Here is a 16292-nt window from a genome sequence, read left to right as displayed (position 1 = left end):
GGACGCCAGAACTGCACACAATACTCCAAGTGAGGTCTCACGAGAGCAGAGTAGAGGGGCAGGATCACCTCCTTCGACCTGCTGGTCGCTCTCCTTTTGATGCAGCCCAGGATACGGTTGGCTTTCTGGGCTGCGAGCGTACACTGAAGCCGGCTTATGTTCATTTTCTCATCGACCAACACCCCCAAGTCCTTCTCTTCAGGGCTGCTCTGAATCTCTTCCCTGCCCAACCTGTAGCTGTGCCTGGGATTGCTCCGACCCAGGTGTAGGACCTTGCACTCAGCATGGTTAAATTTTGTAAGGTTGACATCAGCCCACAATAAACTAATACGCATGTTAAGTTGGTTTTGCCAAGTTCTTATTTACTAAAAACATACTAATGGCATTACCTTAACATTTCTTCAAATTATCAGGCCACAAAATAAGAATCTTTTGATAATTTATCATTCCTATTGACCTCATCATTAGGGGCAATGCCTATATATCTTTTAAATTAGCCTTTCAGTATCCAGGTAATGTTAAAATAACTCCATAGTAGAAGATTTTTAAAAAAATAGGTGAAATGCAATAAATGCCATATTGTCATGTCATGTGCAGTTTGGTGTGGAGCCACAAAGGAATAATTTTTATGATTTATAGCAATAATAAGTTTCTCCTCTATGTTTGTGATGGAAATACTCAGGTTAGTACACGTACCAAAATATTGACCCTTCCCAAATTGCTAAAGCCTAATTCTTTAAACTTCTGCTTTCTCTTTGGTCACATATTCAATTCCATCTATAAAGCCAAATAAAGGCACCTAAAAATTAAATTGAACCTTCTTTTGTAATAGCTTTGGTTGTAGTTGCTTCCAGAATAAAAACATATGTAATATTTAATTAGAATCTGATTTTTTTCTGATAAGAAAACATGCATTTGCCAGTAAAAAAAACCTGAGACAAAACATATTAAGTTAGAAATTCATTTGCATGACAAAGTTCTCAGGTTCAATTTATATATCATTAAATAGTTAAAAAATGTTTGGGGGGAAAAAAAATGTATTTTTCACTAAACAAAAATGGTGTAATTGTATCCCATTTGGAGTAAAACAAGGAAAACAACTTATTTCACAAGTTAACTCATCTTTGATTAATGCTGGTTTATGTATGGTATATGCTAAACCAGCTCTTCCACTTTAACCTCTCAGGGTTTAAATAATTATTTTCCTCAACAGTGGTACCTCATTGTTACTGAGTGGCAAATAAAGTAGTAGCAGCTGGTGTACCACAGCAAATAGAAATGAAGCTAATTCTTCCCCACCACCCATCAAACCCAAGTACTTACAAAGGCGAATTCCCTTGTAGCTGTGTCATGAAAGTGAAGATTGGACACCTCCGTTTCAGAAGCTGCCAGCCACTGAAGTGCTGCTCTGAGCTGGGGGTCTACTAGATTTGGCTCCAGATCAATATTCGCTATTGCTAAAGTCTTCCGTATTTGCTCCAAACCTAGTATTAAAAATAAAATCATCAAATCTATAGCTTCAGGTTTTTACAAAAGTCTCTGTAGTTAGTGTTTAGACTATGTTATCTTAAAAACCTTGATTTAGTACACACAGATAATATGAAAGAAAAACATCATGCTGGTTTGAAGTGTTCCTGTACTTTCACATAAGCAAGTACTGTTTATCTATCATACAAGTGCATGCAAACATAGCTGATAACTAAAAGACATCTAAACTTTAATGCATATTCCAAAGTACAAGGAATCTAAAACAACCCTTCATAAACTGAACAGCAATGATTCTCACATTGTCCATCACTCATTTCCATTTCCAACCACTATTTTTTGCTATGCCTTCATCTACTAATTTTTTGTTAAAGTACATATTTCAGAATTCGTTCCTGTACAGCAGACTGATCAGACTGCCTCTGAATTATATAGTGCTTGTTTTTACTGAGGCCTATCCAATTTTTTCAGTGCTTCCTTTACAGCTTAAGTTCCAAAACCTAACACAGTATTGAAAGAACAGTTGCATTAGTAACACAGAGAAAACTGTCATCTTTCATTCCCACACTGAATTTTCGTATCCAGCTACCCCAGTAATCCTTTATCACACTCTCAGAACCAACTAAGCACATATGCAGTGCTCTCCAAGTTGTTCTAGAAGTCTCTTCTTCTGGACTTAACGCTCTAGAAACAAGGAACTATATGTTTGCAATAAAAACATATGTTCATGTGCAGTTTACCTCAATCTCACTACCCTTCCAACCAAGCTTATGAAAACTGAGGTACACAAGGTATTCAGTCCTAACTGGCAAAGTTAAGCAAGATGAAATAGATTCCTCCAGGAGGTAAAAGAAAGATAAAATGATCTAGTGGAACGGTCAACATAAGTGTGCTTTCAGATGATAACACTATTTTTCGAGGATCCCCGAAATCTTACATCTTTCTAGGAGAAAGAACGAAGTATTAAAAATTTAATGGCACTTAGGGGATGGAAAGCATTGTGGCAATGTATGACTGGGAAATTTTTACTTGTTTATAAAACAGATGTACATTTGGCAATAACAAGCCTTTGTTTCAAATTCTTTGGTAAAAAAGGTGCAGTCAGCTTAGAAAAAGACAGACATTTCCAGGTGTTACATGAACAGTTTCCAAATGTGCAAGACCAGGTACACAGGCTTTCTACCTATAATATTCTTTAAATGGTCCAACAATGAAAGTAACAGAAACAGTCTTTTCAAAACAGTAGTGAGATGGTGAAGAAATTAAACTGGAAAAAATTCACTAGAAATTCCTTAATACAGTATAAAGCAGTCTGCTGCACTCCAGGAGACACCTAAACTGTGTAAAGAAATAAAATCAAGCGCTATTTTAATCACGTAATTTGAACACTTGAGATTCTACAGGTTTTTTGAGACCAAAAGAACGCAATGGTATATTGATAACCTGAATGAAAACTACAGAGCCAAAAAAAAATTTTCATTATTTGGAGGGAGAAATTACTCAAAAAATTAGTTTTATTTCATTATAACTTTATAGTCAGATCCGATTTTTAAAAAAATAAAATTAAAATATGTGATTCACTTCCATACGTTTACCCAGGAGCTTGAAAAAAAGAAGAAAAAAAAGAGAAAAAAAACCCCTGAAAAACAAAAGAAAGAACCACATTCTGCTTACAGTAAGACTAAAGATGTACAACACGGCTGAATACCTTCTGTAAAAAGGATAGCAGAGGTTTCTGGAAACACTTATTTCATTTTTAGAATATACCCAACACAACGAAAAGCTCAGTTACAACTTGCTCTAACATCTGCTCATCTTTAAATCAGCCTCATAGACTGTGTATTCAGGCTGTTCCTATTTGAATTAACAACCTTTGGCACCTCAGTCAGACCAGAACCAATGCAGATGTCTTCTACGAACCAGAAAGCTATAACAAGATTCTGGACAGGCCCATATATATATATATATACACTAAAACAAAAGAGATTATAGAAAATGCATCAAATCCAAGGTTTTTATTGTTTCTCATGACGCCTCTCCCAAGGTTAATACGGCCAGTTTGAATCACTTCTTCAGTATCTCAAACATAACCATGCAGATGCATTGCCATGGCTCCTTACCAGATATTTTACAAAGAAGTTATGCTATGCATACAAATTTATACTTTCAACAAGCTGATCAGAGTTTACTACCTTGTATTATTAAGCAAAGTGTGAGCATCAGAGACTAGCATTTCCCAAAGGCTGTAAATTTCAGTGCATTAAAAGCTGTACGTAGGGTATTAATCTAAGAATATATAGGAATATACTTGACTGACATGCATTATGATAAATACAGATAATAGGACTGTCACCAGGATTTGCAGACTATAGAAGCAAAGAATTAATAAAATAATTCATGTAGAGTGCGCAGGTCAAGAACAGCATTATATGCTGGAATTGACGTTACCTTCTACAGCATCCTTGGAGTCTTCATCTTTATCTTCTGTTCCATCACTATTTTTAAAATAGAACACAAATATGAATGCAATCGAATATATGCACAATAAAGGCAGTCAATCCTAAGACTGTAATGAAAGTTTAAGGACAAGAAGACCATGAAAGAATTAAGAAGTGATCATGAAAAGAAGCCTTGCTTCTCACACCATTTCATGTTGGAATAAGATTTATCATCAACTTCACAAGATTTCTCTTAGGGGAAAAAAGGGAGAAGAGAGAAACAAGAGAAGGGTATTAAAAAGGACTGCAATATAAAGGCATTTCAAAATAAGAAGGAAACTTATTTATTAAGGAGGACAGTTTAGTTTTGCTTCATATGTGAAAAGGCTGAGCCATCTTATGTCACAGGTCTAGGTTATTCAAAGCTGTAAGTGTTCTACCAAAATCAGTTACCAAGCAATTTTGAAAATTTCCACAAGATAAAGGAAAAATCAGAAATCCTGCAGGAAGCAAGCTCTAGTTGGCATGAAAAAGTAAATCTAAAGACTTGCAAAACTGCAAGCGAGAACATGCACAAAAGGGACCTTTCATTTTGCAAGCAAAACACATTCATCAGTTTAGCAGAGCAAAATTTAACCATTCAGTATGGATTAATTAATGAAAAAATCATATTGTGATTACGTGAGAAGAGTGTGAATAGTTTATCAGCATAAAAAAAATGCATCATATTTTATTTTTCAAAATGATGATTTCATGCATTAATTATGAGGAACCCATCTGGTTTATATTTCTCAACTCAACCAACCTGTCTGATGTTGGAAAGGATAAATTCTCCTCACACATATCCCCTTCTAAACCAAGACTGCTCCAGCTACTGCTGTTACCATTACTGCCAGGAGAAGAAGAGAACACAGCTGAACTAGAAAAGAACAATGGCTCAAACTACAGCCTTCATTTTCCTTAGAGCTGTTTTGTCAAGACGCTTAATGAAAAAGCACTGAAACTTCCCGAACAGGTTTGCTGAACAGAGTACAAACACGACTGTCAGTGCTATTCAAGGCAGAAATATGCACAATAATGCAAAACTGGTAAGTTTCAGTACAGAGGTGGAAGCATTCATTTGCACTCATTAATTTTCCAGATCAGTGTTACCAATAATTCTGTCCTCAGATCTAAGCACATTACTCGCTATTTATACAAGCTCAACAATTTCAATATGATTACTTATAGGAATATGGATTGCAACTATAATATTTGCTTAAGGACTAAGAGTTCATAAAATTACACATTGTGAAGACAACTGCACAAGTTAACACCCTCTCATATCATTCCAAAAATCCAGCAGTGATCTCCAACAGCCTGATGAGAAGAAATTCTTAGAACAAATATTTTTTTTTTTAATTGTGAAAGTGTACTACAAGCTTGATCTTTTAAAAATAGGGGGGATTTATGCATCAGGAAAAACAATACATATTGTACATATGGGAACTGTAAAACAAATAATCTGCTTTGAGATTCTGCATTATGTACATACAATCAAAGACAAGAACTGCTCTGAATTATAACCTAACCTGGATGCTCTCACCCAACAGAAAAGCCTGTGTTTATGCCCATACTTACACATTAACTGTAGAGAAACCTTAAGACCATGTTATTTCTAAATATAAGTCACTAACATCAGGCACATGAAGCAGAAGATACAATCATTCCCCTGCATAACCAACTCTACCAAGAGAACTTTCTTTCCTATTTCTATTCAAATGGAACTGCAGAGATCATGCTTTGCTAATTCTTTCCAAGCTGTCTTGGTCTCTTGTTTACACACAGTTTAATCCTCTGTGAAGCACTGAAATACAATTTTTATATCGATCTCAGGCGCAGAGGGCATGTACTGTTTCAATAGAGCTACTACAAAAAAAAAGTCTTTTTTTTTCCCCTGACATAAAGCAAAGTAAGGTAAATTGTACAGGACCACTGGAGCTTGTATTGTTGTGTTGTTTTCTGGGGATTATGATTCCATGTTCCAAAACAATTTCAGCTATCACTAATGGAATCTTCAGGTTTATTATTATGAAGATAATTTCAAAATGTCAGCTAAAGGAGTCACAAATACCAGTATGCACTGAATACTGCAAACAGCCTGGAAAGTACTGGGGGAAGGGAAAACAAAACTTGCTTAATGTCTACTACCCCACTTAATTATATTGTACCAGCACTAAAACCAAATTGGTCTGCTGATACCTAGTACCCCAAAGATGGTACAAGCAAGACTGCTGACAGATTCTTAGACACAACAAAGCCACTTGCATTAAGAAATAGCTGCCACAGGAACAATGCTACCTGATAATACATTTAAATGTTTCAAATTGACATTGTTTACATATAATCAGCACAGTATTTTTCTAAACAGATGATCCTAACCATAAGAGGGAGGAGGAGGGAAGGAGAGGAAGGAACAAAACAAAACCAACAACAAATTCCCAAATGTTCAACATACTGAACGCCCCCTCTATGACTGAATGGCATTTTCTTGTTTAATAAAACAGTCTATGGTAAAAAAAAAAGGAAATAAAGTAAATCTTCATCATTGCCATGCAATTTTTTACTTTCTTAGATGGTAACAGTTTTCCATAAACAGTTGTGCTGGTTTTGGCTGCTGTAGACTTAATTTTCTTCACAGTAGCTGATATGGGCCTGTGTTTTGGATTTGTGCTGAAAACAGTGTTGACACAGGGATGTTTTCCTTATTGCTGAGCAGTGCTTACATAGAGTCAAGGCCCCTTCTGCTCCTCACACCCTCCCACCAGCAAGTAGGCTAGAGGTACACAAGGAGTTGGAGAGGCCACAGCCAGGAACAGCTGACCCAAACTGATCCAAGTGATATTCCATACCATGTGGTGTCATGCTCAGCATATAATACTAAGAAAAAATGGGAAAAACAAGGAAAGGTGGGACATTTGGAGTGAATGGTGTTTGTCTTCCCAAGTACCCATTAAACATGATGGAGCCCTGCTTTCCTGGAGATGGCTGAACATCTGCCTGACCATGGGAAGTGGTGAATGAATTTCTTGCTTTTGTTCGCATGCACAACTTTCACTCTATCCTATTACACTCTTTTATCTCAACCCACAAGTTTTCTGACTTCTACTCTTCCGATTCCCCCATCCCATGGTGGAGTGAGCCAGCAGCTGTGTTGGGGCTTAGTTGCCAGCTGAGGTTAAACCATACAATGGTGTTACTACTGAATCTTGTTTTGTTACAGGTCTCCCCTCACCCCATATTTTTTTACTCAGGGCAGTAATCCCAGCTCTTGTCACTGCTAAACCTCAGCAACACAAATGAATACACGTGCTGCTACCGACCCACAGCTAGTTTTGTACAACTAGCTGACTGATGAGTGCATGCCAGTTTCTTCTGTCAACACCATGCTATCTGAATTATGCCTCTCCTTCTCTAAGTAAAATGCTAATTAATGTCATTCCTCTCCTAATCAGGCACAGATTTTCTTGCACAGTACAGAAATCACCTTGTTTTCATTTAAATATGTTTTGTGGATGATAAGCAAACAATTAATGGGCATTAAAGCATTTTTTATACTTTTTCTTTTCCCTAGCATCACCTAACCTTTATGTTATTCAGTATTTCTAACTGCCAATATGCTGAATATTCTTCCTGACAGCCTAAATTTCATCATGTACAGCTAACTTACTTTCAGTCCTTCAACAGATATGTTTTATTAAAATAACTTTAAGGCAATGTATTTTCTTACAAAATTATTCAGTTATGTAAGTGATACATTACAGTAGTGGTTTGATTAAAATATTTGGTTAACCAAAACTAAAAATATTGTAGACATTTAAGCAAGCAGTTTCACTTTGGTGCCAAATAACCTATCCGTACATTATATAACGAAGCATATGTCTTGTATTTTATTTAATTTCAGTGATGCTGGAAGTACTAACTAAAAAGAAAAAAAGCTCTCCTCCATTTCTGCTATTCTTCAACAAAAATGCTGAACTTTTTACAGTAACATTAAGTGGTATAACATAAGTGGTATATCAATTAAATAATCCTAAATTCACTCATTCCTTATGTATTCCTTACACAGAAATTCAGACCACAACTCTCCATGCAATTTTCCCTGGCAACAGGGAGAGACATGGGAGCTTTTTACAATTCCCATTCTAATCTTTGTTAGTTTTCCATCAGCCAGGGGAAGTGCAGTGAGAAGCTCTGTGGAAAATGTTACTATCCTTAACAGGTAAGTTCCAGTATTACACACCTGTAAGATCATGGTTAGTACATAAATACTCCCCGAGTATCAGTTAGAACAGCTTACAAATTCAAGGCCCAAGAAAGAAAAACCTATGTTACAGCTCCTCGTGCAAATTAAGTTCTTATTACTTGCTTTCAAGAACAGATGAATTTATATAAAATATTCTCGATGATAAAGTTTTAGTATTTTCAAGCCCAACTTACGAAAAGTACATTTAAGTTGTATGTAACACGATGGCTATGTTTAAAATGCCTGCATCTTTTGCTAATACCTCAATTATATATGAACAGTTTTACTTGATGTTGACTCCTTGACATCAATGACAATGTACACTCGACATATTTTCGAGTGTATAGTATGAACATTCATGGGTAATAACATTTTGTAAGAAAACACAAACATAATATTAGAGCCATTTTTAATAAAAAACTGTGTTGAAGACAAAATAATCTCTTCTCCTCCAAGCCCCAGGAGAAAACCAGTTGATGTCAAGTTATTTGACGTCAAGATAACTGTTTAACTACACTAACTCACCTGTCACTGAGATGAAGAAAACTGCTGCTCTCATCAGGATGTTCATCTTCGAAACTTAGATTGGACCAACTCCCAGTGCTATCATCACCAATACTAAGACTCATCTGCTGGCTAACAATAGATTCAACAGAGTGAAATCCTTCTCTTCCAGCAGAGCTAAACAAAAATTTAAGACAAAAACATCACTGCATTTCATGCCAATCTGTGTTAGTTCATTTAGAGCAATTTAACACCATTTCAAACATCAAACTGCAAGAAAAAAAAAGGGGGGGGGTGTGATTAATCTGTAACCTATTCTCAACACAAGAAGTGGAGCAAGCAAACGTATCTGCAATTTCAACAAACTTAGGTCAGGGATTGTTACTTGGAATTCTTTCACCAGAAGACAAAGGGAGCTGCACAAATAATTCTCTCATTTGGAAGATTTTTTGCTATAAAGCATAGAAGACATTGTAGCCTTACAGACTGTATACCAAGGAACACTTTTCAAACAGAAAACTTACCATTTTTGAACTTGTTCACCATAGGACAGTTTGGCTATTTGCCCCTGCCTGCTTTTGGTACAACCAGCTAGGTGGTCTGCTACCGTAGGCAAACTGCCAAAGTTTGTGCTGGTGTTTGAAATATCAGGATTCCATTTCTTATCAAGGTCTTCCTGCAGATAAAGATTTGTCTTCCTGCTTCAAGAAAGCATAGCTATGCATGACTTGTACTGGGCTTTCCCCTCAGGAAATAAATTTCAATTTTTTATCCAAAAAAAAATCAAGCAAGTATGCTCAATGAACGGCAGTCTTCAGAAGACACTTCAAATGATCCAGTTTGATCATTTTAAAGAAGTCTGAACTCCTTATAAAAAAAGTTTCAACATGAGAACATGCAGTTATGAATTAACTTTTAGGGGCAAGCTGGGATTATCAATATACAGGTGAAGTGGTAGAAAGTTCAAGAAAAATACAATCTTACTACCACCATAAAAGGAGCCACCCTAACATTCACTATTTTAAAAGTCAACCTTAACCACATCACTGGTAACATATTGCTGCAGTGAACACAAATTAGTGCAGACAAACATGTCGCTTGAGTTAGAACCCATCTGGGTAATAAAAAGGTAACTCTCCCTGCTATCCTTCTTCCCTCTCTCTCCCCCCCCCACTTTATTTACATTATACCAGCACTAGCAGCAGTTCTTTTCACCACACAAGGCAGCTTCTCAGGAAACATTTGCATTGCATACCATACGTTAGATGACAATTTAAGAAACATTTATAACAGTATCAATTTGAACCCTGCATTTTATTGCTGTCATATTCTAACTGGAATATTTAAATAGTATTTTTAAGTGATTCAGAAACAAAGTGTCACCTTTGATACTGTAGCATGTGAAAAAAAATACATTACTTTTTTTGTCACACACTAAGTAAAGACTCAGTCCTGTTGTGCTGAGAGCCACAATACACATCTTATGAGCGCTCGCATGCAGTTAGTATGCATGTGTTTCATATCAAACCTTGAAATATTTAGTTCAGTCCCACTGTGGCCTTTAGCCACTGAATATATAAAAATCAACTTTAACATTCAACATGATGCTCCTCTGCAAGCCAGGAAAAGAAACCTGCAGATATGGTGAGAATTCCCATTCATAAAAAAGGTAGGAAAATAAATATTACTATAAATTGGAAAAAACCAACATGATAAAGATTGCTTTTGGACCTTAAGAGGAGGAGATTTCAGGTCACTCTGATCAATGCGTACTTTAAGAAACAGTTGCTGTTTGCTGCAGAGTTATTGCAGCACATATTTCCTATTTATAAGCTTCTTAAAGGGAACAGCATATTAGCCTTTGCTAAATACACAAGAATTTGAAAGTCAGTTCCTTGCCTACTGGATTATTACTTTATAAGCTAAAGTGTATTTTACTAAGTTTTTTCTTAAACTAAGGGGATGGGGGTTTTTTCCCCTAATAATGACACCATCACAACACAGCCATAATCAAAATAAAGCCTTCATTCTATAAAGCAATGGCTAGTTTGGCCAGTAGCAAATGTTGGTCCTACTGACAAAAGCAAAAATAAATTACTATTTTTTTTAGCACAGAAGAGGAAATACAGGCAGGAAACAAACCTGGATTCTGTCATGGCTCATAGATCAACAAACCCATAAGTTCTACTATTTTCTAATACAGGTAAAAATAACCGTATTTCACAGAATCACAGAATGGTTTGGGTTGGAAGGGCCATTAAACATCATCTTGCTTCAAACCCCTGCCATGGGCAGGAACACCTTTCACTAGACCAGGTTGCTCCAAGCCCCGACCAACCTGGCCTTGAACACTGCCAGGGACGGGGCAGCCACAGCTTCTCTGGCAACCTATGCCAGTGTCTAAAGATTATTTTAAGCTGAAATAGTAAGTTCCACTTATTAGTCACCTACTGGAACATATGCATGCTGATATATAGAGAAATCTTGGTTTCAAGCTCCCACAGGTAGAAAAAGGTAATCTTTTTTTAGTTCTAAGTAATTTAAATATCACCAGTTCTAAATCATTTAAATAAATAAAAATAAAACACCCAAAACAAAGTGTATAAAAAAAATGTATTAAAAAAAACATTAAAAAATTCCTTCTGAGCACATATTTGTATTAACAATCCCTCTTTTTCTGGTACAGAATGCAGCAAATGAAAGAAATTTATTATTACCTTATGTTAACTGCCTGACCAATATTAGTCATAGCTGATGTCATTATTTCAGTAGTAAGGCTTTCAGCAAAACTGACTCCATCTTGTCCAATACCACTATCAGCTGTCAGACTTGTATAACTCAGCTCTCCTTCTGCCTTCTCTACGGCTGCAGTAGCCCCCTTGTCAGAAAACACTGTCTTCTGTTCTACATCAACATGTATTTTAGGAATATCAAGCTGAAACAGTCTTGATTTGTGACAGGCACCACCTAATCCAGAATGAAGAAAATGTCTCACTGGAATGGAGGACTCTTGCACGGCTAGATGACGAGGTGTACTTTCTGTACAGTACCGACGTTCCTTCATACTGCAACATCTATAGACAGTTCCAGAAAAAGGAGACAGTCTCTCAGCATACGAGAGCCTATCTCCATTCTTTCTGTTTTCAGTCACATGGAGAACAGCAGACTCTAAACCCATTTCCAGAGTATCATCTGCTACTTTCCTAGCATATTGTTCTATAGCTTGAATTATGCCTTCACCGTAGCAGTTTTCATTTAAACTGCCTGTACTATGATACAGTTTATGATCTGGGGAGAAAGGAAGAAATGTCCTAGAAAATCTTGTTTTAATGAGATCCCCTGTGACTTCATCGAAATCAGTCCTTTTATACAGACAGGAATCCGTTAGAGACTTTGGCAAACATGTTCCCGATATTTTCAATTTCTTCCTGACATCCCAAGTGATACTGTGAGCAAGGGATTCTGAAAACTGTAACAACTCTGTACATTCTGTTCTCTGAGTGCCGATACCCCTTTCGCACGTTTGGTCTTCACAGTGACGAAAGCTGCTTTTCACTTGATGTACTGCATCTTTATTCACCACTTTGATCAGCTCCAGCTTACCATTTACCTGTGTATTTGGCCCAGGAAATGCCTTTCTGTTGTATCTCAACTTGTTTTTTCTAGCAGCTTGCTGTAAACCTGATTTGATAGACCTGTAAACAAGCCTGCTGGCATACTGATCCATTAACAGTTCAATATTACCACCTTCTCTTTTCAAAACTCGAATAATATGATCTGCATATTCGTCAGTCACACTTTCACAGCTTGGGTACTTGGAAGTCAACCCCCCCATTCCTGAACCTTGTGGTAAAGGAAGTATAGATGAATCTCTCTCCCCCAGCCACTGGTCCTGCACTGGACTGTGTTGTTCTCTTACTCCACAGTCTTTATCACCTTTTCTTAGATAAAGGCAATCCACCTGACAGTTAACTCGCTTCAACCTCCAGAGTTTACAATGCCTTGATTTCACTATTTCCTTGGCCTCATTGATAACTTTTCCTGCTATATCACCTGCATAATTCCATAAAGAATTGCACGTCTTTTCTGGGAGATTTGTAAAAGCAGTAAAGCCACATCTTTCATTCTGCATACCTAACTGAACCTGCCTACCAGTTTCTCTTCCGTTTGTTTTACCATCTAAATGGGATGCAGCCATTTCAGTGGCTATTGAAATTATATGGCTAGCTAAGCAATCTGCATACTGAATTGTTTTTTCTGAACACTCCTCTTTCTCAACGGGCATTTCAGAATGATCTTCATCTTCACTGCTTTCCACTTTTTCAGAAAGGGACCGCATGAGTTTCAGCATAAATTCCTCATTTTCCAAAGAGTCATGTTCAGTTGCAGACAAACCAGCAATGGATGGATTGTACGGTGTAGAAGGTGGTGTTGCAGGTGCAAATTCCTTTGCTAATTCTCCCTTGAGTTTCTTAGACAGTTTTCTTAGGTTTCTTTCAGAACTATCTTGACACGGTACTAAAGGAGTTGGTGGGGGTGTATCAGGCATTACACTGGTATTTCCATCTTTGAGACTTGATTTATCTTCCATCTGCAAAGCATCTTCACTGCCAAGCATCACTGAAGAAAAGCTATTTGCATGCAGAAAACAATCAGCCTGCCTGTAAGTCAAAGATCCTGATGATGGTTTCTGAGTATCATGGGGTTTCGCGGGCTTGTTTAAGCATGTTACTGAGCAGCTTCCTGTATCAGTAAAGTTCTCTAGAACATGCCTAGCAAAAGTCACAGCAGAACAAGACGGTGGTGATTTTGAAGAAAACCTGTGTCCCTTCTGTTCTTGCCGAGAATCTTTAGGTTCTGAAAAACACTGGACAGAATCTGCTGGAGTAACAAGAAATTTACATGGATTATTTAAAGGCATCTGTTGCTGTTCCACAACTATAGAAACATTACTTTTTTTCTCAGCCTCTTGCTTCTTTATCACACACTGTTCTTTTCTACTGATATCTGCATAAGTCTGTGAGCTCACATTACATGCTAAATTCCCACTAGCACTGCATAACAGAATTTTACTTTCACCCACAGACTGTTCAATTACATACTTGGCCAAGCGATCTGCAAACATATTCTTGGGGAGATCTTCACCAACACATTGCACATAAGGTTTTTTATCTATTTTTCTTGTAAAAAAATCTGTATACTCTTCTACTGCTTTTGTTACTCTAGATGAGGTTATGGCTTCATAAGCTTCATTTACTATCATATCTACCATAGTTCCAGAGAAAGTGTTAATACCTTTTGAACCACTTGTTAATTCTGCATTACTGTTCATTCCAGATCTGTTATTTGTTTGTTTGATATCATTTTGGTTATATAAGAGTGGTGGAGTACTTTCAGTACTTTGGCTGTGATCTGAAGTCAGGTAAATATTTCTGAAAGAAGTGACTTCATCTTCTCTCTTTCTGCTTGTGAAAAATGGATAAGCGGAGTCTTTGCATATTTTCATACTGTCATCAGAATTCAGTCCAGTGGATACTTTTGCTTTATAAGCATCAGAGGAAACCTGATATTGACAAAGAGCTCTTCCAGCTAAGGGCACAGGTATTGAACTTACAACACCAGAGGTGCAAAACAGAGCTTGTTGTACTGTATATTCCTTCTTGGAATCTTGGATTGGCTTCGGTGCTATCTGATCATTAAAAGTAGGCAAAACTGTGGAAGTCCGTGTTGATTCTAACATACTTTCTGCGCTCACGTATTTAATATTATCCATGGAAACACTAATGGCTGCTTGTGTCGTGAAGGTCACATCAACCTGAGATAATTCAATAAAAGCCTCTTGAATGACAGATTCAGACAAATCTTTGGCATAGGATCTTACCACTTTGTCTTCATAGTCAAATGATGAAGGCTGCACAGCTGTAGGTGTCGATGGATACGAAAACTGGCATACTTCCATGATTCCTTCAAAAACAAGTTCTTCAGCAAGGTCTGCTGCAAATCGTGCAACTGTGTTGGTAAATATTTGTTTCTTTACGTGCCGCAGCTCTTTCAAAGCACTGGTTATAGCTTCGCTCACCAAAAAGTTTGCTATACCATTAATGGCACGCTCCTTCAGGGAGGTTGCCCTACGCCTTCCAATCTCATAAAAAGCCATCTGAAAGACTGAAGAAGTCAACCTAGCAGCCAAATGACAAAGTGCATTGGTGCATGAAGAAACGCCTTTTTGCAGGTCTTTAAATGCACTGCCAAAACTTTTTTCAACTAATTCAGCTGCAAATTTTTGAATGCTATCTCTAATCATTAATGACTTATGATTAGATTTTGTTTGTTTATCTGACTCCTTACTAGTTTTCATTTGGAGATCAGCAGCTTGGCCTTTTTTCTCTTTCAAAGCAATCCCTTTGTGTTTCGAATCATTTCCTGCACATACCTGCTCTGATGAGGACTCGGAATGAAAAACAGAACCCAGTATTTCACATGAAACAGTATCAGCATATGCTGAATAACTGTTATAAACTGCATCATGGCCATGCTGATCTGTCCCATCTCCACCAAGATTAATTCGACATAAACATTCTGAAGACCCACAGCTCCCTAATGGACTGAAAGCCGACGATCTAATAGGGCTGAACAAGCCTCCATTCTCTTCTCCTGATGTTCTAACTGGGCGAGGGGAATCCGGGACATCAAATACGCTGCTATAGGGTGATTCTGGTTTACGAGGAGTTGGTTTCTTTACATTGGCTGAGAGAGTGGGACGATCAAACTTGAATTTCTGAGGATTCATTGAAATGCTTGCAGAAGACAATTGCTCATGTGCAGTCCTCCTTTTCTGGGAGGGATTCCCTAGGATGGGATCCCTAATGACTTTACAAGAGTTTTCCAAGGCTTGTTCCAGCTCATCAAACTGATCAAAACTATCAAAAAATTCACTTACTTCTGAGTCTGAATCCTCTATACCATCTTTCACTACTGGAATTTTTGGCAGTTGGAGTTTTGCCTTCAAGCTTTTTTGATACCCTTCTTCATCTAAGAAGATGATGGGGCTTGGGCTGGAGCAATCTGACTCAGAGGATTCAGCTGGAGAGGAAGAAAACAATGTTTTACAGAAAAAACTAACTCCTTGATCTGAAGGATTATATGGTTTATAGAAACTTCTTTGTATCCAAGGATCAGAAATTGAGGTTGTAACTGAATTTTTTACTGAGGGCCGTTCCTTAAGTCCCAAAATATCATTCAAAGCAGATGATCTGGCAGATGACTTTCGACGTGCAGAACCCACTAGGATCTTTGAGTCAACAGCTTCTAAACACTGAGCAGGGATGGTCTGTGAAGCAGCATCTCGATGGTTTTGAGAAGTAAAGCTGCATGTACCTGAACAGTAAAAAAAAGAATGGGAAAAAAAAAAAAAAAAAAAAAGATTGCTTTAAACTCAAGAATTTCCACAGAACTGCAGAAAACTGGGGACAGATTTTCATGGTAATTGCTGGGCTTGTTATTAGTGTAAAATGCAAGCTGATCTTTCATGATTAAACCAAACATTTATTTTTTTTTATCCTATTACAATAATCTAATTA

At 37.2% G+C, this 16292-nt stretch overlaps 1 protein-coding gene across 1 annotated transcript in view; it reads right to left on the bottom strand.

Moving 5' to 3' along the window:
* The window catches only part of AKAP11 (A-kinase anchoring protein 11), a 33409-nt gene that overhangs the window by 4942 nt on the left and 12175 nt on the right, over positions 1-16292 (bottom strand). The window contains exons 6-10 of the mRNA XM_080612356.1: positions 11430-16089; positions 8734-8889; positions 4729-4812; positions 3934-3980; positions 1324-1484 (exon numbers count right to left, since the gene is read on the bottom strand). Coding sequence (XP_080468482.1) covers positions 1324-1484; positions 3934-3980; positions 4729-4812; positions 8734-8889; positions 11430-16089 — 5108 coding nt within the window. The remainder of the gene's footprint in view (positions 1-1323; positions 1485-3933; positions 3981-4728; positions 4813-8733; positions 8890-11429; positions 16090-16292) is intronic.

Source organism: Psittacula echo (genome assembly GCF_963264785.1).
Source record: "Psittacula echo genome assembly, chromosome: 3".
In the NCBI taxonomy this organism is placed as follows: domain Eukaryota; kingdom Metazoa; phylum Chordata; class Aves; order Psittaciformes; family Psittacidae; genus Psittacula; species Psittacula echo.
The sequence above is the reverse complement of the archived record's forward strand: the minus strand, read 5'-3'. Positions and strand labels throughout refer to the sequence as shown.